This window comes from Bidens hawaiensis, unplaced genomic scaffold (genome assembly GCF_021521415.1).
Source record: "Bidens hawaiensis isolate Kalapana, Puna unplaced genomic scaffold, B.hawaiensis_p1.1 tig00026238_1, whole genome shotgun sequence".
NCBI classification, from domain to species: Eukaryota; Viridiplantae; Streptophyta; class Magnoliopsida; order Asterales; family Asteraceae; genus Bidens; species Bidens hawaiensis.
This window is the reverse complement of record NW_027494230.1, coordinates 173,053-198,754: the sequence shown is the minus strand read 5'-3', so window position 1 is coordinate 198,754 and position 25,702 is coordinate 173,053. Positions and strand designations below refer to the sequence as shown.

Below are 25,702 nucleotides of genomic sequence, written 5' to 3'. Positions count from 1 at the left end.
TTTATTAATTATAAATAATACCTTTTTTTTTAAATAAAATGAGACTAAATTTTAGTGTATTCCTATTTTATAGGGTTTTCATATCAAATAATTGGTAAGATTAATTTTTAATTTAATGAGATGTTATAACTCGTTTAAGAACTATCTGGATTTTGTAAAACTCATACCCATGAATTTGGGTTAAATCAATGAGAGACCTCCATTAAAAAATTAAGCAATCTGGTGACTTCCATAAAAGGGGAGAGCGACCACATCGCGACACGTAGGATTTTAGGGTTTCGTTTATATATATTATAGATAGATTATTACAGTTTTCTCTCTCCACTACCCACAATCATTTCAACAAATATTAAAAAAATAAATGGAGGCAAACAAAATTTCCCCATATTTACAGAAAAGTCACTACGTTTTTCTCTTCACCCTATAATTTGCACTCATAGCTCCACCCTATAATTTGCAAAACTCTCCACCCTATAAGCATTATAATCATTTCTCTTATCTTCAAATTCAAAATTACACTAAAAATCACTACTTTTTATGTCTCCTATTCAACTAGATAATGTTTTTCTATACCTTTATTATTATCCTTTCTCTTTCGTCTACTCACAGCCACTTTCAACATATATTAAAAAATTATTGGGAGTGAACAGTAGTTTTTCAAATATACAGAAAAATTACTGCATTTTCTCTATTCTCAACTTACAACAACTTAAACCACTCAATACATTATAAAAACCTCCCTCATAAAAATGAGGGATAGGAACAATACTTTTATAAGTTATAATTTTAGTTTTGTTAGCAACGACAATCCCGGTAGCATAATTATCATAGATTTACACTTATTATACGGCTTTTAAATAAAAGTATTAAAATATTTACTGACCGTTTTTTTTACCATAGAACCACCTAACAATTTTATTATATTATCGAAATATTTTGGAAAAGAGTTGTTTAAATTAACAAATCTTGTATATGTAAAGTTAAGGAAAACTCTCCTCTCATATATAAGCATCATTGAAAAGAAATAAAAATTTCTTCCTGTACCTCTCTCTCTTTAACTTGTCTCTAGTTTTGTGGAGTCTTTCATTAGTCTTTTGTGAGTCTCTTTTTTCCATCTCAATAGATGGTTGGATAGCTGCCCTAATCTACAATCTACTCAAATACAACATTCTATCGCGTCGAATACATCGCATGATAAGTCAGTAAAGTTGTTGATGTTATCGTCTCTCCTCGGTGGCAGCTCATCAAGTGTTTAGAATGTGTTTGAGATGTTATAGTGAAACTTACCAAATGGTAGTTAGATATCTGATTGTATTCAAGAAGCACACGGAAAGAATCGAATTCGAAATCATAATAATGATACTATGAACTATGAAGTGATCATGTGTAATAATATTCTTATGTGGTAATTTCACAATCTTGTAAATGGTTGTAGTTGCTAAACACAATTGTATATACACCTATTTAACGGTGTAAACAAGCCGAGTGCCACTCGAGTGGTGTTCTTATTGTTGTAATGTTCACCAAACCCAAGAGAAGATTCTCATGTATTAAAATTCATCTATAGTGAAATTCTTCGTCGTATGATAGCAACAAAAATCAATATGCAAGACAAATGGGCGGTCAACTCGACTCTTAAACGAGCATGAATGCTTAAAAGGTGTTGGTAAAAACTTTAATAATACTGCAGCTTACATTTGCTAATGGTATGATGCCTACCAAAACTAGTTGCAGGTCCATCTTCGGGAAGTCGAAGATGTTCCTCATTATACATGACTTGGACAAGACAAAGACCATGAGGCGGGGCAACCAGAGCGACCTTTGCAAGCTCCTTGCGATCACGTGTTGCCAAAATTTTTGGAACAATTTCTGGTGGGAGCGCCTCCTTCCCGATTTGTAGCAATAGCGCGACCTATAAAACATACTAAAGTTGTGGGAATATATATATTTGGATAATTAGTATAGATTCACAAAGGGCGTTGATGTACCATGTTTCGGACTTGCCTATACATAAAACCCGAGCCTTCAACTTCAACATGCAAAATGGGTCCCTATAAAACAAAAATTCAGCCATCCAAGTATGACTAGGGGTGCAAACGAGCCGAGCCGCGCCCAATCTCGACTAGGCTCAGCTTGGCTTGTTTTGACTTACGAGAGCTCGAGCTCTTTTTCTAAAGCACGGCTCATGAACCGTGTTTTCTAAAGCTTGGCTCTTTTATTATTTATCAATTTAAACTTTAGATACATTTTATTATTATATTTATATATTTTTGAGAAAAACCTTAAACGAGTCTAAGCTCGGCATGAGCTCTGTAGTCACTTAAATGAGCCAAAATTCGGCTCGAGCTCGACTTTGCAATGTGAAATTAATACATAGAAGTCCAAAAGAGGCAAAACTTAAAAATACACAAGGGTCGACAAGCCTAAACGAGCTTCCCATGCAAGGCTTGAGATCGATCTTGATAATAAATGGCCTTTATTTGAGGCTCGAGCTCGAAAAAACTCAGCTAATTTAGAGCTTTTTATCGATCCGATCTTGAGTAGCTCCCAAGCGGCTCGGCTCGTCTCGTTTGCACCCCTACAAGTATTTAGAATTTCATGAAAACAAATGCATACCTTTTCAATTATATCCATTCGGGATATACTCTTGACCGAGCTAACGACACGGTCATTGCGTTGTGCATTCGCAAAAGCTGAGAAATCATGTCTCCCTACAAAATACTTGGCCGCTTCCCTCATGACACAAATATTGAGCTTGGAAAGATTATGATAAGCGTACAGACGATGGAACGGGTCCATGACAGTATCATTATAAATCATGTACCGATAAATCTTTCCAGTGACTGAAAACCGAGCATGAAACTCAGGCAGTGCAGGGCTGACTTCTCTGACCCGAACGTCAGGAGGAAGAAGACCGTTGAGTGCAGCGTGCATATCCTGCAGTTCGTTATAACCGAAAGGCGTAACAAAGTGTGCCACCTGACCAAGGGCATGAACTCCCGTGTCGGTCCTGCTTGCGCCAACTAAACACAGGTCCTTACGGTCTAGTTTTGTAACACGAGTTAAGGCTTGTTCCAAGGCGCCTTGTAAGGTTGGCGTTGACGGCTGATACTGCCAGCCTAAATCATCAAAAATTAGTTTAGTTTCTCATCATACCCTTGTCATTAGATCCTAGAAGCAGTTAGGGGTGCAAACGCAGGCCACTCGCAAGAAAACTCGAATTGAGCCGAGCTTCAATGAACTCAAGCCTAAAAATAAGCTTGCTCAGGAAACGAGCCCGAGCCCAGGCTTTACTTATCGAGCTCGAGCTAGTTCACGAGCCTGTTATTTGTATATCTTTTATTTAGTATATATTTATTTAATAATTAATGTTATGCATAAAACTATCACAAAAGTAACTTAATAATATTTAATAATTAATGTTATGCATAAAACTATCACAAAAGTAACTTAATAATATATATTATGTTATAGATAAAATTATAATTAAAAATAAATCTAATAATTAAAAATATATATAAATTAATTAATAAATAAAACATGAGCCGAGCTTGTGTTCTTTGCAGGCCTGGCAAAGCTCAGACTCAGCTCGTATACACCCCTATAAACAGCAATAAGCCTAAAACGGGTATTCAAAATTGCATTAAATATTAAATTAGCAGCTACAAATGACATGAAGTTTATAACATAGAGCACAGTCATCATCAAGTAGGGTGCAAAGAAGCCCGAGCCCCTCGCGAGCCACCATATATCGGATCGATAAAAAGCTTGAAACAGCCCGAACTTGAGCCAAGCCCGAGCCTCAAATAAAGCTCGTTTAGTAATTGAGCCCGATCTCACGCTTGTTTAGGCCGTATTTTTAAGTTTTAACTCTTTTGGAACTTTATGTATCAATTTCACATTACACAGCCGAGCTTGAGCTGAGCTTTGACTCGTTTAATTTACTACATGAGCTTGAGTTGAACTTAGGGTTCAGGAAATATATAAAAATAATTAAAAACGTATATAAAGTAATTAATAAGGAAAGAGATAACCACCGGAAAATCGAGTGCCGTCATAAGATAAAAGCAACCGCCATTTGAAAACAGGAGGCGGTGTTTGACTTTGATTGTCAGCGGCAGCAGCAGGATGAGCAACCGCCAAAGGAAGGGCAAGTGCCATTAATTAATAATGGAAGTTTTATATAATTTACTATAAAACGATTACAATAAAGTGGCAGGCAAACGGGCAACAAGCTGCGTCGCAACCCCCTTTTAAACAGCAAAGCCAATCTTGCTAAAAACGAACTACTCACGGCGATGACGCTGCCGCCGCAAAACACTCTGGTTTGGTTTTAGACTTTAGAGAGAGAGATAGAATCAATGTTTTATTTTCTTATATTTGTTTTATTATTACTTGCTCAATTTTAACTTTTTTTTATACATATCTTAGCAATTTTATTATGGGAAAATTTCTAAGATGTCTCGTTAACGGAAAGAGAAATCATTTTTATCCCCTTAAATAAAAGTTTTCAGAAATATTTTCTGCAAACACGTCTTTGACGACGTGTTAGGCCTTAACGCATCTTTCACGACTTGTTAGACTCTGACGCGTCTTTCACGACAAGTTAGCAACTTAGCCCTAATAATTGTTTTTTTAATTACATTATTATCATTAACTTTACTTTGGATTTTTAATAACTTGTAATGCATAAAGTTTTATAAAGATCCAAATATACAGTTGAAACTTATTTATTTTTATCTACGTGTTGGCATAAATTTTACTTAACATGAGACTGGTCAAATTTTATTGAACATTTCGATATCAATTTGGCACTCGGTTTTAAGTAAAATTTATGACATGTAGAAAAAATAAACACGTCTCAATGACATGTTTAAAATTATATATAAATTTATATATTACAAGTTATAAAGAAATAACAAATATGTATTAAATTAATTATAATAATGTAATATTAAAAAAAAATATGTCAAACATGTCGTGAAAGACGCGCGTTGCAGGCTAACAAGTCGTGAAAGACGCGTTTGGTGGCCAAATAGGTCGTGAAAGACGCTTTGAGACCTAACACATCGTCAAAAATGTGTTTATAGAGGATATTTCTGGAAACTTTTATTTAAGGGGACAAAAATAAAATCTCTCCCCATTATATGACATTTTGAGGATTTTCCGTTTTATCATATACATACCTTAACAATTAAACTATAGCATATTGCTTATGCTTTTCTATACTAACAATTAGTTTATATAGTTTTATATATTGTTTATAGTGTTATGGCTAAGTATAAAATGAAAACCCACTTGAGTTGTGAAAACTCTAGAAACCCATTCTCAACAACATGTTTTTAATTAATGTTTAAATTTTGTGGTCCACAATTAAAGTGAATAAAAAATATAAATATAAATATAAATATAATTTTTTCTCTCTCCTGAAAACATATATAAAAATTAGTAAAAAAATGTTAAAAAATAGCAAAATATTTTTTTTGATGTTTCGATGTTTTGTATTTAATGTTACAACATATATTACATATAACAAAAAAAAAACGATGTTACATAGGGTTTTCACGGGTTTTCATAACTCAAATGAGTTTTCATTTTAACCTTACCCATAGTGTTATCGCCTTACAATATGACCAGTCCTACCAAATTACCAATGCATCAATATGACATCTGGCTTGTTGTATAATGTTACACTGTTACTAGTTTCTAAAACCTTCACACAAGAATGATTCAAAATAATTATTTTAATAGATTATGTATAATACAATTGGTTTTTAAATCCAGTTTGCCCATCTTACCAGTGAACCAGTAAGACATTCGGTTTGTTGTCTAATCCGGTTCTAAAACATTGGTAAAACTTTTTAAGACAAATGTGAAATAAACGGGTCACTCATTTTAAAATTTAAATTTCTTTTGGAGACGTAGGCATTCTTGCTAAGTTTTAGATGGTGTAATATTAGCCACAACGATTGTGTAATAATAATACTTATAAAACAATATAAAAAAACAAATATCATGTAACAAAAATCTCCCACAATTGTCAAAATCTTGGAATTAGCATCTTTATTTCCTTCCCTTTCCCCTTTTACCACCATTTTTCCCAAACTTGTTCCCCTTCTTCTTGGAGTTATTCTTCATCAGCGCCGCTTTCGTTGCCTTCGTCTGCCTATCTTTCCGAACTTGCTCGAAATTTTTCACCTCTGAACGCACATGAGCGTTAGGAACCGGACGGCCCTTATTCCCACCTCTGAACCCTCTGCGTCCTCCTGCTAAAACCACAACTTCATTAATAACAGTAAAAAACAAATGAATGAGAAAACCGAAAACCGCCTTTAAAATTCATAATACAAGATTAGATGATCATACCTCTGAGACTTGTAGATTCCACAGCACTACCACCTTCATTGTTTGTTCCTTGGAAAGATATCTTAGTGTGAGATTTTTCCTTCCATCGTTTATATAATCCGGTTTTATTTGCCTTTGCTTTTGAACCGCTCTCCGTTACTATCTGTATACAGTATATCAGTGGCTGCTTCATATAGGTTAAAGAAAAGACAATTTGATAGATGGATGTAAATAATGTACCTTCCCACTAGCGGTGATGCGGTCTCCATTGTTCAATTTAACATACTTTTTACTCCTCTGTCATCAGAAAAAATGAAAGACGTTGAGATATTATGTGAAGTAAAGAATTACAATTGAAAAACCAACCTTATCCCAATGATATGCAGACTTCTGCTTTTGCAATCCCCCACTATCATCTGCAGCTAGATCGAGAACAGCTGAATCCAACCTGATCATTGATCAATACAAGTCAATGCCTCAACTTTGATAATATGCAACATGCGTATGAGACCCGTGCTTTTACTTTAGAAGCACCTTTGGCAAATTAGAATCAAAAACCAAAAAAATCCAAGAGCCAACTAATGGCATAAGCAATTAGCATATAAAAGTATACCTGTTGGAAGCAAAGCCGCCTTGATTATTTCTGACGGAAAGGCCTGCCTCAAAATGCTGACACCAAGAAGAAGATATATAAAAATCAAACAATAAAATAGAGCACACCGGTGCCAGGAAATTGATAGTTGGAAAGCAAATTCATAGATAACAGAGTAGCGTATACATCGAAAGTGTTGATATTAATTTTTAAGAGAATGATAACCTACTTGATTTGTTGGCACTGAACTTATAAAAAACTCCTCATCCTTGAAGCACTGTGCCTTCCTTCTACTACCAGAAACTGCAAGAATTTCATATTAATGATGAACTACAGATACGTAATACATAAAGGAATATTAGCAGCCTTTATCATAAAGCCATACTAAAGTTCCCATTTCCTTCAAAAGCAAGTACAACAAAATCTACACTTGCTTAACAGACCACAGACGCTTTTGAAATTTAAAGCATCCATCAAATATTTGATTTCTCAAGTATAACATAGATATGATAGTGAATGCATCTAGCAAACGACTTAGGTGTCAGTTAAATAACAAACCTTTCTTTCCCTTGCCTGTTGAAGTATCATCTGTAGGTTCAACTTCCTGCAAAGCATATAGCCATTTCACGTGTCAGCTAAATGAAGTGAAAAAAGATCCAGGTTAATGTGCTTTTAGAAAACCAATCGCGTCGTATAGTTGAACCATAAAGGTAAGTGTGTATTGGGTTGCATAGGGGCTCTATATATAGACTTTGATATTACACGTGAAAAGTCCACTTACATAACTCTTTTAATAGGGTACGAGAGAGACGCTACAAGTCACACTATAAAAATAAATAATCCTAGACTATTCAGGCTGAATTATGTTATTTTGAAGTCAGGATACATCATTAAGTAATGACATTGGTATCTGTGTATTTGGACAATTAGAAAAAAAAAATGCACCTCATACAGGAAACGAAATAACATGTAATCAATCACTGGTACAAACGCATGATTAGCTAAAAAATGCAAGATCTGACTTCACCTCTTTTAAACGATTGCTAGACTGCTGCTGGTTTACTTTATTAATGATCCTCTCATGAACAGCTCGTTTCATCTTCATAACATCAACCCATTGCCCAGCAGGTCCCTGAAACAACACAACAAAATAAGAATAGAGATAAAACAAAAACACACTTCGTTCTCGTCTTCATATTTTAAAATAATCAATAACTAGTTTAAAGGATGTGATTATTTCTTCTTCAGATAAAGCTCGTGTTTGCAAACAAAACAATGTGTTTAGCAACATCATTTTAAGAAACCAAAACTTGGAAGCATACAACCGTCTTTAAACATAGAGAGGAACGCAAGGCAATAAGAAAGAGTAAACATGGAAAAAACATTTTTCCTCAGAAGCAGCAAAGGCAACAAGTCATCACTTAACCTTCATTTCCTTTTCCATTAGAGCATTAAAAGGTGATTGTAGAACGTGACATAGGCAGAAGATTAATAGTCCTATTGTACATACAGCAGTATGCATGCTCTTAGTGAAGCGGCACAGGGCGCATGAAACACAATGCAAACAGACACATAACAAATATTCATATAATAATGCAAACTGATTCAAACTACACTAATCAGAACACCATCAAGAACAAGTATAGACAAATATAAAAACTATTACCTGCAGATGCTTTGCTTTGGCAGCATGACCTTCAGATTCCAGGACAGTTTGCTTTACTCTGTATGCTTTTAAGCTCTTGGAAAATGCTAATGCAGACAACTCATTGCCCTCCAGTACTTTGATAAACATTGGGTGCAACCCCTCACGAGGCAAATTTTTAGCTCTTTTAGCAGATTCCCTGGAAGGCTTCTCTTTTGTTTTGGTGTACAAGCGGAATGCTCGTTCACAAGGCCTCAACAAGCAGTCCAATTCTGTAGACGAATCAACTGTTTCATGAACTCTATCTGCAATAAGATCAATGGCTGTTTGGGGAAAACGCCCAAACACGGTTTCACCATTGGCCATTGCCAGATCAATATCCGACATAACCTCCTTCATATCACGCAAAACCTCTTCCTCAGTCGGTGCAGGCCTAATTGGTCTAGAAAGAAAAAGATGTAGATCAAGAAGATAAGGCATGTCTTCAGATGTCACAAAAGAAAATGCGGTACCGGTCCGACCAGCTCTCGCAGCCCTACCCACCCGATGCACAAAAAGCTTTGGTTTACAAGGAAAATCCCAATTTATAACATTGTCAAGCAATGGAATGTCAATCCCTCTAGCTGCAACATCGGTCACAATTAAAATCTTTTTCTCCCTTGATATAAACAGTGAGACATTTTTATTGCGATCAACTTGATCCATATCACCATAACAAACAGAATGCTCTATGTCTTCTTCTTTCATCAGATGACCAAGAAACTGAACATGATGTTTTGTAGAGACAAATACTATCGACTGCTCTTCAGGTCCGATATGATCCCTAATCAAATACAGTAAAGCTGCTAACTTTTCTTCCTGCCTTAAGGTGAAAAAGGTGAGTTTTAGGTCGGGACTAATTTTGGTCTCCAAGTCAAGACGCACAAGCTGCGGGTCCCGTAGACCTGCTTTGGCAAACTCGGCAAGCGCACTAGGTAATGTTGCACTAAAGAGCAGCGTCTGCCTATTCTCACCTAACTGCATAAGAATTCGGTGCAACTGTTCGGCGAACCCCATGCTAAAGAGACTGTCGGCTTCATCAAAAACCACATATTCAACTGATCGCAATGACATATCGTCCACCTCTTCCAGATGATGCATTAGCCTGCCCGGAGTTGCAATTATGATATCCGGACTCTGTGCCAATTCTTCAAACTGACTTTCCATGCTATCACCACCAACTAATAAACTAACACGAAGGTCGGTAAATTTGCCAAGTTCTTGGGTAAACTTATGTGTCTGAAGAGCAAGATCACGAGTAGGTGACAAGATTAGAGCTCTGACACCAGACTGAGAGACATGCTGCTGCAGCTTCTCGAGCATGGGAATCAAAAAAGCTGCGGTTTTACCGGACCCTGTCCTTGCCATTGCCACCACATCAGCGCCAGAGAGAATAATAGGCATCGTTTTACGTTGTATGGGTGTTGGTACTCTATACCCTTTACGTTTGATGCCATTGAACACATTTGAGCTTAAATTTAACGATTCAAACCCACCAGATTTTGCCTTTTTAGCTACCTTCTCTTTCTTCTTCAACTCCGTTACAGAACTTACAAGATGACCCATCCCTACATAAAAAAAATAAACTTTCAAGATTAAAAGTAAATAAAAGTAGGGGTGCTACTCGATATCAGCTGGTTGAAAAGTTCCAATTGACCCGAGCTTAACCGAACTCAAACCTTAAAATAATTTTGTTTGATAAACGAGACCGAGCCTGAGCTTCACTTATCAACCTCGAGTTGGCTCATGAGTGTAAACAAGCCAGTCGAAACATGAAATGAATCTGACCTGATCCGTGACGATGTTTCCACGGATGTCGAGATGAACGAACCACGTCTTGATCTTCTTCTCCAGTTGCTTAAGATCTGCAATGGCCTTTTGAGGGTGTGGAGGTGACTGCTAAGAAATCTCAAGGATCTCTTGTTTACAGACACAAAAATATGGTGGTGGCTCTTATTGAGCATGACCCCTTAATAAGGAGGTGGAGACCTCCTTATATAGAGAGCCTCATGGCCACCATCATGGTACCCTAATGGGCCTAGCCTAGTTAGGGTTACCTCCACAAAACCCCCTCAGCCCAATAACATTGTATTAGTCCATATAATAAAATAAGCCAAACATAATAAATTTAGGGTCGTAAAACCGGGTTTAGTACCATACCCCTACAAGCCCCCCAAGTCCAGTGTTGCTCCTAGGCGCGCAAGCGTTTAGGTGGAGCGCTGGACTTTATGAGGTGTGTTAGGACATGAGGCGGTTTTTTCCATTTTCTTCGGCCTTGTCTTTATTGTCTTTGAGTTTTGGGAGGTTTTCTTCATGATGGTGACATGTTGTGGTCCTTATGATAATGATGGTGCCCTAGCATGAATAAGATATAGCACGCATCATAACAATAGTGGCGCGGGGCCTGATAAAAGATAGAGTGCGCGTCACGATAATAATGTAACATAACTTGCGCGCGAGGCAGCTTACGAGCTATAAAAATAATAAAGCTTGCGCGCGAGGCGACTTACGAGCTATAATATGATGATAAAGCTTGCGCGCGAGGCGACTTACGAGCTATAAGAATAATAAAGCTTGCGCGCGAGGCGACTTACGAGCTATGAGAATAATAAAGCTTGCGCGCGAGGCGACTTACGAGCTATGAGAATAATAAAGCTTGCGCGCGAGGCGACTTACGAGCTGAGAATAATAAAGCTTGCGCGCGAGGCGACTTACGAGCTTTAAGAATAATAAAGCTTGCGCGCGAGGCGACTTACGAGCTATGAGAATAATAAAGCTTGCGCGCGAGGCGACTTACGAGCTATGAGAATAATAAAGCTTGCGCGCGAGGCGACTTACGAGCTATAAGAATAATAAAGCTTACGCGCGAGGCGACTTACGAGCTATAAGAATAATAAAGCTTGCGCGCGAGGCGACTTACGAGCTATGAGAATAATAAAGCTTGCGCGCGAGGCGACTTGCGAGCTATGAGAATAATAAAGCTTGCGCGCGAGGCGACTTACGAGCTATGAGAATAATAAAGCTTGCGCGCGAGGCGACTTACGAGCTGAGAATAATAAAGCTTGCGCGCGAGGCGACTTACGAGCTATGAGAATAATAAAGCTTGCGCGCGAGGCGACTTACGAGCTATGAGAATAATAAAGCTTGCGCGCGAGGCGACTTACGAGCTATGAGAATAATAAAGCTTGCGCGCGAGGCGACTTACGAGCTATAAGAATATAAAGCCTATTATTTATATAAATTTTATTAAAAAAACACTATACAAATATTTGTATTATACACAAAATTATGATAATAGAAACTTTAAAAAATATACAATGTCATATATTTAAAAAATATACAATTATGCATATAGAAATAAGTTAATAAACAATAAACAAGCTGAAATCGAGCTTGATAATACGACTCACAAGCCTCGAGCTCTCGTAAGTTAACAGAAGCCAAGCTTGAGCCTAGGCGAGCTCCGGCTTGGCTCAGCTCATTCACACGCCTAATTGAAAGTTATAGTTTGGTTTATGCAACAGATTAGGTTAAATCATTCACAAAATTATATCAAAATGGCCAAACAAATGCATAATTTGACATTCAAACTTAGGGTTTACAAAACTAAGAACAAAATAAGAGGTTGTTTCTGCAATTACTAACACATTAATCGACTTATTATTAGTACCTAGGTAAATAATACATGCCAATACAATACAATACAATACCTTATAGGAAGGAAGAAGCACAACAACAGCAACGGCAGCAATAATATCTGTGCGGCGGACTGATTTGTCTTCAAATAGATTTGCAGAGGTTAACCCGTGAAGGTTTGAACCGACCCGACTTGACTTGTAGAGTTGAAACCCTAGATTGGGTTGAACCCGGTTAATTTGAGCTTGGGCTATTTCTATTCGTTTATTTATTTGACCCACTAAATTCATGCCCGCATCGTCTGCTTCTGACGTGGCAGACGTTTTTTTTAAGGTGTCGTTTGTTTTTCTAAAAAATGTATGCACGGGTTCTTTTGTTTGTGTCGAACAGGCATTGTCATTTGAACACTGCTTGTTTTTTTTAAAACGTTTCATTAAAAAATGTCTACATGAACTGTTCTTGTTGCAGACTTGACTCGCCACTTCTAAGATCTTCTAATGTCTGCAGATGGCTAAACATCACCACCTACCAACATCTATTGTCCACCACCACCACCAACACCATCGACCGTACGCCGCCGCCACCGTCCTCCATTCACCACCACAACCCAGCACCCACCATCCGCCACCACCACCTTCCACCGTCCATCACCACCACCACCTTCCACCGTCCATCACCTACCACCACCGTCTACCAACATCGTCCACCACCACCACCGACCGCTACCACTACCATAGTCCACCATCACCACCCACTACCACCATTCGTACACCAATACCAGTTTATTTTAGTAGTCTACAGACGTTAAAAAATAAGCAATCTTCTTCTTGCAGGCCGTAGAGGTTTTGTCAACCTCTTCTTCTACAGATGTCTGTCACTTTGTGTACATATATAGTCCGCAGACTGCAAATAATATACCTCTGAAAAACAAACAACACCTAAGTCTGTGCTGACTTTATATAGTTACAAATTACTTGGTTTGTAGTTAATCCATTGTTTCATAAAAAAATGTTATTTTTGCTTAGTTACTCCATGTTCATTATATGTCCTCGGTTTGCTAGTACTTTGATCAAAGAGTTTGTTCTACTGCTTTAATATTTGTAGTTCCAGGCTTCACGTTGTTACGTCTTTTCACCTGCTGGGCGTATTAGATTAGTAATTGCATTATACATATATTAAAAAACTAGATGACGGTTGTCTCACAAAAAACCACTGTTCACTAATTGTATATATAAGACAAGCCACTTGGCTTTTGACACGCGCTTTTGTTACCACCTCTGTTCAACTGTCTACTTCGACTTTACATGTGTTATGTCCTAGGTCATCGTGTTGTTACATGTCGTTTCTCCATCTCTCTCGACAAAAGAGAGTAGTGAATATGTTTTTCTGTTGCCAGGCATCTTCATCTCTCAACTAGATCTCCAAAATATACAACACGCACATGGTTTTTTCTCTCCTTCGACGGTCTCTAGCAGCCACCGTCTCCGGCCATTAACCGTCATCATTGCCATGAACATCTCTCTCTAGTCACACGGACCTTTATAATACTTGGTGACGGTTAGGTAATAGATGTAGCACTATGCCTATTAACATCCCTGCGGTTTTAGCACAGGAGCACATCAGGCCATTAAGGACTGTTCCTACAAAACTTTGGATATAAAAAATGGCTGCTGATTATTAAAGCATGCCCATTTGTAATTTTAATTCAAGTTATTTTGATAAATAAGCAATAAACCGTTTGGGTAAAAAAAAAAGACTTGTGTACCAAGTTTTGCCACTCAACTGTACAAGCACAAAAGTCAAATGTACCACATACCAAAAGAACAAAGGCATAGATGAAACTGTACAACATATGAATGCACCACCAGAGTTTTAGGGTGCAAAAACATCAATCTCTAGTTAACGTATTTACCACCACAATATATTTCATTCCATCTTATATGCCCATCCATGTTTTTCCAAGTATGCTTCTACTGCTTCTTTAATTGCCAAATTCGGTACTAGTTGCGACGGGTGAAGATCTTCACGAGTGATTGGATCAAACTTCCCCACCTGCAACAGCCTCGGTTTAATGTAAGTTTCAAAAAAGTTATACTATGCACAAATGGTCCCTGTAGTTTGACCATATTGCAAGTATGGTCCCCAGATATTAAAACTTGCAAACTTAGTCCAAACATTTGTGAGAGGGCTGCACGTTCTCCACCGTTAATCCTGGTTAGTTTTTAACAAAAAATTGATGTCTGGTGTCATAATGTGAGGATAATTGTGCCTTTTCAAATTTGGACTCTAATTAATGATTATACTTGACTTCATCACATTCGATCAGTGCAAAACTGAAGGTTCAATGCATAATCAAATGTGATGAAGTTAACATTAGGAGTTCTTGAGTTTGAATAGTATTCTATCATGGTTCCAAACTTGAAAAGACGCAATTACCCTCACACAAGTGACACACGAAATCACTTTTCCGTTAAAAACTAACCAAGATTAAGAGTGGAGACTAAACATGCAACCGCCTGTCTGTCTTACATATTTTTGTAATAAGCTTGCATTTACTAAAATCTGGAAACCAAACTTGCAATATGGTTAAACTACAGGGACCATTTGTGCAACCTTCTCTTAACTATTATACTAATGCCGCGTAAAGCAATAATACCTTCTCTAGATGATCAAGAATGATGGCTCTTTCATAAGTTAAACCGCTTGGAGTAATGACGGGGTCACGAAATATATCGAGTGTTATTTTGCAGCAAAGATAATCTGGCACCTGAAATTACAGATGTGCCACTAAGAAGGAAACTTGAATTCAAAAAGAAAACAGAAAAACTTACATCTGTTGGCTTGTCGGCTTCTGCAGCTTTGCTGAATACTAATTTCAGAGCTGCTAGTTGTTCTGAAGTTGAATCCGTAATACCATCTTCATCTTGGCTGATGTTATGCAAATAATTTTCTTTAAGAGCCATCTCACACGACTTTCTGTGGCACGTAACAACAGATAATGGGTTAAACTCTAATGGACCGTGAAATATTTCAAAAAATGAAGAAAATAAATTGTTTTGTTAGTGAACCCAAACTGGCCCAGCCTGTTTTGACACCTATAAATTCAACCGCCAGATGGGAACAATTTAAGAAGAAACATACTCAAGTTTTTGCAAATCCGAAGCTCGTTTAGTTGAATCACGCTGCCATTCCTTATATTTTGCACCTGCAAGCTCCTGCCATATCTCCTCCACCATATAACTATGAGGGTGTGCACCTCTACCAAGGTCCAAAGCCTGCATGGTCTCATAAGCCTATTACAATTGGTAAACATGTTTTATCCAATATTATTCTCCTAAAATGCGCATACAATTATAGAAAATTGCTCCTTGCTTACACATAGAAAATTTGAGAACAATTACTCATACAAGTGATGGCGATGGCAAACTTGACCATTATGAATGGGTCAATTTGGGTCATGGTTCATCTCTACTGGTCAAACTAAAAGGAAAGCAGGTTGTAAGCATAGTGTAATGTATACAAATTACTAAACTGGTTTTTTTACAAGTTGTACTATTACTGTAAATAAAAGTATATATATTCTGTAAGCAAATTTTAATACAAACCAGTTATTAAAAAGTTCAAAAATTGAACAGAAAGTTTGCCGGTACAAGCCAACCAACTCATTATGACCCAGACCAAAAATTATCATTTTGACCTATTACTATATTAATTGAAACGCCTTATATAGCCACACTGTGATTATACTTCAATAAACAAGCAGAAGATTGACGGGTATCTCTTAAAATTTTAAATAAATCCTAACTTTCCACATCAGAGTATTCATTAATTAGAGTCCACAATCATGCCATCTTGATTAACCACATAAACCATTCGGATAAAAACATATAATTTCAACCATCGAAAGAACACAACATTGTTTTTTGCAGTTTAATCTTAAGAGATCGCAAAACTGAAAGTAAGATGCATACCCTTTCAAGCGCTTTAATTCCTTCATTATATTGTTCCCTTTGTAGTAGTGCAAGCCCTAGCATGTAATGTCCCTGCAGATATAAAAGAGGCCCACGTCATATCATTTAAGGTAGTCCGCTCTGGTTATATTTGCAATTAATGTACATTCAGCTGATTTAGGATGATGTAAGCTAGCATGCGCTTTTGAGGGAAATGCAATCTTAAAAAACATTATATTGCCTATAAGATTTACAATATCACATAATAAGATATCATAGGTAAGGATAAAGAACGATTAAGCCATGCTGCGCATGAAAGAGAGAGAAAACTGTCACAGCAAACAGCATCCAAGCTAGGATTTTTTATCAAAACCTAACAAATCAGATGCAATGTTTCCCAAGAATCACCGGGATTGATGCACCTATGGTTCACATGAAAAGCCAAGATATCTAAACTGTCAATGCTGATAATGAGATATTAATATGCAAATAGAGTTATATCTATTTTATGCTCCATTTATACTGCAACATGATTATCATATCTTGTATTATACCGATTTGTATTAACAGAGGTGTACAGAAAAGATTATCATTTATCAACATTCAACACTCACATTTCCCACAATGATCAATACGTCTAAAAAAATAAACGGTATGAAATTATCAACACTTGATATATCAACCAATCAATCAATCACACCCAGTAATAGAAGCTAAAATAGAGTTAATATGCAAATAGTTAACATCAACCTATGGTTCACATGAAAAACCAAGATATCTAAACTGTCAATGCTGATAATGAGATATTAACATGCAAATAGAGTTATATCTATTTTATGCTCCATTTATACCGCAACATGACTATCATATCTTGTATTATAACGATTTGTATTAACAGAGGTGTACAGAAAAGATTATCATTTATCAACACTCGCATTTCCCACAATGATCAACACGTGTAAAAAAAATAAACGGTATGAAATTATCAACACTCGACATATCAATCAATCAGTCAATCACACCCCGTAATAGAAGCAAAAAGTTATAATTCGCACAATGAACAGCAATATGAACTATGAAGCTCAACAGGTGAATAGTGTATCTATACAATATAACAAAATAATCTGTTAATATACACCTTGACAGATTTAGGATCAAGCTTAACCGCCCTCCGCGAGTCCTCTTCAACTCTTGCCCATTCACTATACACCAACACAAATAATTACATACAATATTGGGAAATTGGAAACAAATAATCCCACCTTCTGTGTATCGGCCGATAATAATCCCAACTTTAAAAATCACTACCAACGGTCCGACCTTTCAGCTATTTTTGTCTCAATGGTCCTCCGTTAAAAACACCTAACGTCGTTAAGTTTTTTTCGAGTTTCTAACTGATTTACATCAGTCGAGATAAGTTTCGAGAATGATACCGTTTCGAGATAAGTTTGAAACTCGGAAAAAACTTAACGACGCTAAGTGTTTTTTAACAGGGGCCATTGAGACAAAAATAGCTAAAAGGTTGGACCGTTGGTGGTGATGTTTAAAGTTGGGATTATTATCGGCCGATGCACAAAAGGTGGGATTATTTATTTACAATTTGCCTACAATATTCAATCCAATTTTGCAATATGAAGCAAAGATTTAACTGTCAACTGTGTCTTAGTTCAAACCCTAAATGACAAAATCAGAGGGTACATACTTGCGTTTACGGTGGCATAACGCACGATTGGTCCAGTAAACCGGAACATTAGGGCACAGCGTGATCGCCTATCAAAATCAAACAAATCGGCATTTCGTCGAACACCTTATGAGCATGAAATAAAAATATAAAAAAAAAATAAAATAAAATGAAATGAAATACCTCGGTGTAAGCATCGATGGCAGCACCTAACCTATTCTTCTTGAAATAAAGGTTTCCGTTTTGCTTGAGTTGTTCTGCTTGCTCCGCTGCTGAATTCACACCCTTCGCCATCGCCGATTATTATTATTATTATTATTATTACGCGAATGCTTTGTTTCCTGTTTGTTAAAAACTCGGTGGCAGGCGATGGCAGGCGAGAGAGATGATGGTTCTAGATCGACACAATAGTCTCTGTGTGTGTGTGTTAGGACCTTTGTAATGAAATGTATTTTTTAATAAAAAAAATTATTTTAGAGGACATATGACGTGGAAATAAATAAATATATATGGTGTTTGACTCGATTGATTTGCTAGATTTGCACATATCTGAGGACATGGTTCAGGATAAGACTTCCTAGAGACGTAGAATTAAGGTTAAGGATCCGTCGGAGGAGGGGCTATTTCTTGTTATAACTTTTTATTATATTATTTTCGTTATTATTATTTTAATTTTCTATTTATGGTTATTATTTTTATCATAGTATTTTTTATCATATTATTATTTTTATTATTTAGTCTGTATATTATAAACGTTGCTTAAATGTTACCATTAGTATATTGTTTCTAGTATAGTATTTCAACACTACTGTTTTCTTTTATTTTATCTTATTTTTTTTTGTTTGTTTATTTACTTATTTTTGAGCTGGGGTCTCACTGGAAGCAACATCTCTATCCTTAGAGATAGAGGCAAGGTCTGTATACATCCCACCCTCATTAAACCTTGCTACAGATAACTTTAGTTATTTGTGGGATATGATGGGTATGATTGTTGTTGTTGTTTTAAAAACTTTATTATAAAAAAACTTAATTAATTATTAATATTTGGTATTTAAAAACTTTATTATAAAAAACATCTCAAATATTTGAATTATCCATTTTTCTTAAAGTATGTTCAAATCCGAATTCTCGGATATTTCAAATTAGAATTTCAAATAATTAGGATTTGAATTGTCTTGCACACACTAATTATCTGTCCCACAAACAAATTTTCGACTTTTCCCCATTGGAGTGCATACCCCACAAACATCTACATGCCCACAACAAGAATAACGCGTGTTCAACTTTTATGCTCTTTTTTTATTATTTAAATCATGCTAATATTTTTCCTTTCTACAAGCGCATCAATAACTTGGACAACTGATAATGATACGTAAATCGATAAATGCATGATGTTTTTAATGTTGGAGGTAAATAAGTTATAGTTGCTTGGTTAGACCACCGGTCGTGAGTTAGCTAGGGAGCCAAGGCGAACATGTGCTTACCAATGTCCTAACACCACGTCACGCAAAGCAACGGGGAAGCTGAGGGATGGGGTGGTAGCTTGTTAGCGCCATTTTCACCAAATGGTGAATGAGGTCCACCTATAACAATTGGTCAAATTTTTTAGTTTTTAACCAACGTATCGTGGGTGATCCATAAGGTTACATGATATGTTAGTTAAAGCCTCACTGCATGTCACATGACAGTAAGAACTTAATGCTTTAACCAGTTAATTTATCTTTAGTTAGCCTAGAACACATAGGATTGAGAGTAAAAAGCTACTAGTTCATAGATGGTCTTATAATTTTTTTGTTTTTTTTTCATCTCTATTGCTAGCCGTATATCTTATTTTGTCACCGGCTAACTCAACTCACACACTTCCTGGTTGCAGCCTTCCGTCACACAACATCGTGCCGCCACTAAAGCCTCCACTCAAATGCTTTCACTAGCACGCCGGTGCCGGAGACATCTCCACCTAACCACCGTCCAACTACAACCAACACGACATCTCTCCGCCGCCCCATCTCCAACGCGTAGACGCTCCAAATCCAGACCCGCCGCCTTGCGGAAACCCGACGACAAGTCCGAATGGTGGGCCATTGACGGCGAAATGCACGAAATCGGCGAAAACGTGCCGCCGAGAGAGCGGTTCGTGATACCTCGCGATAATATTCCGAACAGACGCCGTAAACAGCTCCGTGACCAGTTCATGCGTCGCACTCGCCTTGTCCTCAAGGACTCCGTTAGTTTATTAATTTTATATTCTTTAATTGTTGTTTATATTAATTGTGAATCCAATTACTTTGATTTTGTGTTATCTGAACTAGGGTTTCAAAGGAATTTAGGGGTGCAATCGAGCAGAGCTGGACTAGGCTAGAGCTCGGCTCGTTTCAAGCTTTTGAGCTCAGCTTGAGCTCTTGTAGTACCTTAAATAAGCCAATGCTGGGCAGTGTAATGCGAATTGTGAAATTTACATAGAAGTCCCAAAGAGGTAAAGCTTAGAAATACACAAGGCTCGAGCTTGGGCTAGATAAATAAGTGGGCTTTATTTGAGGCCATAGTGTCAATATCAGTGATTGCGGGCGCTATAGCGCGCTACGTAGCTATGCGGCTATAGGTCGCTATATACTAAATATCGGTCATTTAACGTGATTATAGCGGTATTTAGGGGTTTTTTTAGTTTATTTTATTTTATTTTTTAATATAAAAAGCTTTAGATACTTATTTTTTAGGCTTGCTTATCGACCAAACAGTTGCACCTTCCACAAGTTCCACCGTAAAAGCTTATTTTGTGAATATAAAACCTAATTATTTGCTAAAAAAATTTATACTCCTTTATCGCTAAATTTGAAATAGCGGTCGCTATTTGCCACTCTTCGCTACGTAGCATATAGGTGGCCTGTCGCTATTTACCGCTATTCGCTATTGACAACTATGTTTGAGGCCCGAATTTGGCTCGTTTGAGTTTTTTATCCATCTGATCTCGAGGAGCTCATGAATGGCTCGGTTTTTTGCACCCCTATGCTGGCTTGAGCTTGTCAAATGAGCCTTGATAACAGCTCTAACTTGTTTAATCTTGGCTCGATTTGAGTTTTTAACGAGCCGATCTCGAGTAGCTACAGAGCAGCTTGGCTCGTTTCATGTACACTCCTTGGTAATTAGGGCAATTGAGAATGATTGTATTATGTTTTTGATGCTTGATTAAAGGAGCAAGAACTCTGGTGCAAAAAGTACATGGAGCTTTATCAAGAACTTAGAGAGAATTGGGAGAAGTTATACTGGGATGAAGGTTACTCCAAAAAGCACGGTCAAGAACGTGCAAGTTATGATTCTGCTGAAGATGACGACCGAGACTTTTCGCCTTACAGGTTGAATTCATACTAATTAAGGAATCTGTGTTTGTTGTTTATTTGATTATTGTTAGATCGAGCATTTAAATTCGTTGATTTATTATGTTTTGCAGAAGAAGGCCACCTCATGCTGATGAAACAAAGGTACTTGATGCTCACAGCTCATATTTTTGATAACCTTGTAAGTTGTGTGTAAATTTACTAAAACTTGGTTGAATATCGAAAGCAGAACCAGAATCATGGTTTTGGGAGAAATAGGCAGCAGGGTGATTCTATGATTAGAGATAAGTTTGAATTTGATCGCGAGAGAAGAATGAGAGATACAGGTCAGTTGTTGTCACTTTCTGCTTATAATCTACAAATCGTATGTATTCTTAATAATTTTAAGTTTATATCAAATACTTAGGGGTGTAAACGAGCCGAGCCTGAGATAGACTCGTTTTTGGCTTATGAGAGATCGAGCTCTGCTTGTTTCGAGCTCTTTTTTTCTAAAGCTCAAGCTCGGCCCGTGAGTCATTTTTTTAAGCTTGAGCTCGTCTTGGGTTCAACTCGTTTATTATTTTTTAATTATTTTATATTCATATTTATTTATTTTTTATATATTTAAAAAAAAAATTAAACGAGGCTAAGCTAGGCTTGAGCTCGTGTGAGCACTTTAAACGAGCCAAAGCTCGGTTTGAGTTCGGCTGTGCAGCGTGAAATTTAATGCATAGAAGTCCAAAAGAGTTAAATTTTAAAAATACATAAGGCTCGACAAGCCCAAATGATTTTCCTATACAAGGCTTGAGCCTAGGCTCGATAACTTAACAAGCTTTCTTGAGGTTCATGCACGATAAGGCTCGGCTCGTTTTGAGTTTCATATTGATCCGATCTCGAGTAGTTCTAGAGTGGCTTGGCTTATTTGCACTCCTACAAATACTCAACTGCACTAATCACATTTTCAAGTTAATCACAATTTTGATGTAATAGTTTTTGGATTTATAGAAAATTTTCGTGTAATTGGATAATTAATTATTTGTTGGAGCTGGTATGGAACTGATTGTTCAACATTGGCTAACTATTATGAATGTATGAGCATATATATGTTATCAGATTATCAGTTTCAAAAAGCAAATCCTTCATTTTGCTTTTAATTATTTTTTTAATTTTTCCAAATAAAAGTTTCATCTAAAATCTTCACTTCAACAACTGATATGTTTCTGCTCACACAGCCTTTGCACCTATGCGGTTCACAGCACCTGATTCACAGCACTTCGTATCCAGTGACAGTGATTAAGTTAAAGGTAATCAATAATAACTATGGTATACACAGACACACACACTTTTATAAACAGGGGAGGAATCTATGCATAACACTAAATATTGCGGCAGCACCCAAAACAAAATAAACCGTTCATCTGTTCAATCTTAAAAACTTTTGAAACTTCAAAAAAAATGTTGAAATGCAGTGTTTATTCATCTCTCCTGAAACTAAAACAAATATGGACAAATATAATCTATACATGTGTTACACATGTGTAAGTACATGATTAGAGATTAAAAAAGATATAAATAAGAGAAAATTACTGTTTGAGTCCCTGTGGTTGCAAGGCGGAGTCGCATTGAGTCCCCGGAAAAATAATTAAACTAGTTGAATCCCTATGGTACCAAAAGTGACCTAAATGAGTCCTTCTGTTATCTTTTTGTTAAAAACACTGTTAAAATGAGGGGTAATGTAGTCTTTTCAACCTATAACACAAAAACAATACATAGTTAAAATGCAAAAACTAATTCCATATATTTACATCTAAGAACAAGAAGAACAACAGAGGAAGATACATGTGCCATCTAAACGGGATTCCGGCGACCCTTGGCTTTCCGGCGACACATCTAGCAAAGACATAACTGGTCATGAACCAGTAATCCTCGCTCCTTCAACCGGTGCTCACTTTCAAACCAGAACAAAACCAGCCTCTGTGATGGTTGTCGGTTCCAGATCTGGACCGGAAATCCAACCGCCGTAATTTCCACCACTGACGTCTGAGATTCAACCGCACCATTCTACTCTCCACATTTACACAAATCCCTCAGTAACGACGACCTTTGACAACGAACGAAATATGATGGCGAATAAGTAACAGCGGCGGCTAGGGTTCTGCATTGCTCGCCGGTTCAGAAGATGGTTTCCAGAGAAAGAAGCAACAACGACGATGGCTGAACTAGGTTCCGCCCATAACAAGGTTCCGGCAAGTAACCTCGAATCTTAGGCGAGGCTTCGTGCTCAGATGACGGGGAAAGATATGATGGAGCCCTAACTTCTTTGCGTCGACCAATTTTTCAATCTTATCTTCAATTGATCATCAATTTTTTTCTAGGAAGGTTTATTAATCAAACAACAGTTAATCAATTTTTGCCTTAATTTGGCTGTCAATCCGCCATTTCAAGAGCCAACACACTCTTTCAGTCTGGTCGGTAGCAGCTCCACTGTGTTGGTCGGCTAGAAAATGGAGAAGAAGAAGAACAATACTTATCTTGGTCTATTAAAAAACCCAAATAATGTTGAAAAGCATGATGGAGTCATGGAGATGTAAAAAAAAGTTCAGGACTGTGAAAAACACGATGGAGATGACCCAAAGATGTTTGCATTTTAAATATGTATTGTTTTTGTTTTGTAAGTTGAAAAGACTAAATTACCCCTCATTTTAACAGTGTTTTTAACAGAAAAATGACAGAAGGACTCATTTGGGTCACGTTTGGTACCACAGGGATTCAACTAGTTCAATTATTTTTTAGGGGACTTAATGTGACTCCGCCCTACAACCACAGGGACTCAAACAGTAATTTTCTCTATAAATAAATTATTTTTAGTTTTTTATGTACAAAAATATGCGCATTTGTATGTAAAAAGTGCAAAATTTGATATACATGAACCATTTCTTATATTTTTGTTCTCTACAGATCCAAGGAAGCCTAGTATATCAACACCACCGTGACCGGTTGCATCTGGAAAAGTTGTGGCCTTTGGTCAAATTTAGGTTTGTGGTTGGACTTGGAATTATAAGGTAGTGCTGTTTGTGCTTAACCCTATAAGCAGTGGTGTTTTTTTAATGGTGGTTATTAGAAACACTATAAAAGTAGTGCAAGAAATATGAAAATGATTGTGTTAAGTTTATGTTATACAATTGCATATGGCACTTCAAACGCCTATGCGGGTAAGATGAATCAATGACGAAAATTTGATTTATCACCGTTCAAATTAGTTAGTTTAGATGTAAGCTGCTTCTTTTTAACGTCGGAATACTTTGGCCATTTCTTGAAAATTTGATGGAAAACTTAAATTCCTATGGACCATCTGCGTTACGTTTGAGAAGTCGTTTGACCAAAGGTGTAATAACTGAAACTTAGAATCGAAACCGCAATTTGATTTGGTAACTAATTCAACTATTTTTGAAGAAAGTAGTTTCCAAGTGTTTCTTTTTGTTAAGAGAAATCAATATATCCTTTTATGGAGTATAAAACAGCCAAATTGTCAGCAATATTCTTAACCACTTAAAACAAAATGACAATTTACAAAATTAGTGGCCATTCTCATATATTTTCTCCCTATATTTCTCACAACCACAAAACCCCTCAATAACTGTAATTGCTCTTCAATAAACCCTCTTGTTACTATTTTGTATATTTTCTTCTATTCTTCATTAAACCTTTGGCTATAATTTCATAACAATCTTCTTCTAAAAAAACCATATTACCAAACAACCATTAAATATTGTGTTATTTCCATATGTGGTATGGATCCAGCAGAGCTACGTCGTGTTTTCCGGATGTTTGATTGCAACGGTGATGGCAAAATCACAAAACAAGAATTAGCAAACTCTCTAGAAAACCTTGGGATATACATTCCAGACGATGATCTTGCACAAATGATCGAGAAAATTGATGTCAACAAGGACGGGTTCGTGGACATGGAGGAGTTTGGTGAGCTTTATCAAACAATATTGGGTGAGAGAGATGAAGAGGAGGATATGAGGGAGGCGTTTAACATGTTTGACCAAAATAGGGACGGGTTTATCACCGTGGAAGAGCTTAGGTCCGTTTTGGGGTCCCTTGGGTTGAGGCAGGGTCGATCGGTTGAGGAGTGTAGGCTCATGATCAAAAAGGTGGATGAAGATGGTGATGGAATGGTTAACTACAAAGTTTAAGCAAATGATGAAGGCAGGTGGTTTTGCTGGCTTGGAAACTTGATTTTATTTCATAGTATGATTTGATTATCTTCTTATTTGGAAATTGTATAGATACTTAGAAATTATATATGTATGCATTGTAACATATTACTTTTCAATAAGGTACACAAGGTAGATGTTTAGCTTAGTTTTTTATGCTAATCCAACATTCAACAACATCTAATTTGGTATATTATCAACTATTATTGTATACACTTCAAATAAATCAGGTATATTATATGCCGTATACACTTAAAATAAACCCAATTGGTAAGAAACT

The 25,702-nt window shown here is 36.8% G+C and overlaps 3 protein-coding genes and 1 pseudogene across 3 annotated transcripts; 1 reads left to right on the top strand and 3 right to left on the bottom strand.

Annotated features, from left to right (window-relative positions):
* Nucleotides 1-1,675: 1,675 nt before the first annotated feature.
* LOC143573226 (uncharacterized) lies at nt 1,676-4,161 on the bottom strand. Its single transcript, XM_077058159.1, has 4 exons — nt 4,038-4,161; nt 2,617-3,119; nt 1,989-2,051; nt 1,676-1,912 (listed from the first exon to the last, which is right to left on the bottom strand). Exons 1-4 carry the CDS (start codon nt 4,159-4,161, stop codon nt 1,676-1,678), a joined length of 927 nt encoding a protein of 308 aa, XP_076914274.1.
* A 1,899-nt stretch (nt 4,162-6,060) lies between these two features.
* On the bottom strand, nt 6,061-12,459 carry LOC143573240 (putative DEAD-box ATP-dependent RNA helicase 29). The gene is made up of 10 exons (XM_077058170.1): nt 12,356-12,459; nt 8,604-10,207; nt 7,965-8,069; nt 7,496-7,541; nt 7,167-7,240; nt 6,959-7,014; nt 6,712-6,793; nt 6,586-6,642; nt 6,367-6,508; nt 6,061-6,266 (listed from the first exon to the last, which is right to left on the bottom strand). The coding sequence occupies exons 2-10, from the start codon at nt 10,185-10,187 to the stop codon at nt 6,064-6,066; spliced, it is 2,349 nt and encodes a 782-aa protein (XP_076914285.1). The 5' UTR covers nt 10,188-10,207; nt 12,356-12,459; the 3' UTR covers nt 6,061-6,063.
* Nucleotides 12,460-14,004: 1,545 nt separating this feature from the next.
* LOC143573210 (E3 ubiquitin-protein ligase CHIP-like) lies at nt 14,005-18,286 on the bottom strand. The gene is made up of 8 exons (XM_077058149.1): nt 18,072-18,286; nt 17,910-17,977; nt 17,346-17,409; nt 16,229-16,300; nt 15,399-15,532; nt 15,089-15,233; nt 14,914-15,024; nt 14,005-14,309 (listed from the first exon to the last, which is right to left on the bottom strand). The coding sequence occupies exons 1-8, from the start codon at nt 18,180-18,182 to the stop codon at nt 14,184-14,186; spliced, it is 831 nt and encodes a 276-aa protein (XP_076914264.1). The 5' UTR covers nt 18,183-18,286; the 3' UTR covers nt 14,005-14,183.
* Nucleotides 18,287-24,990: 6,704 nt separating this feature from the next.
* On the top strand, nt 24,991-25,401 carry LOC143573209 (calmodulin-like protein 3 pseudogene; annotated as a pseudogene).
* Nucleotides 25,402-25,702: the final 301 nt, after the last annotated feature.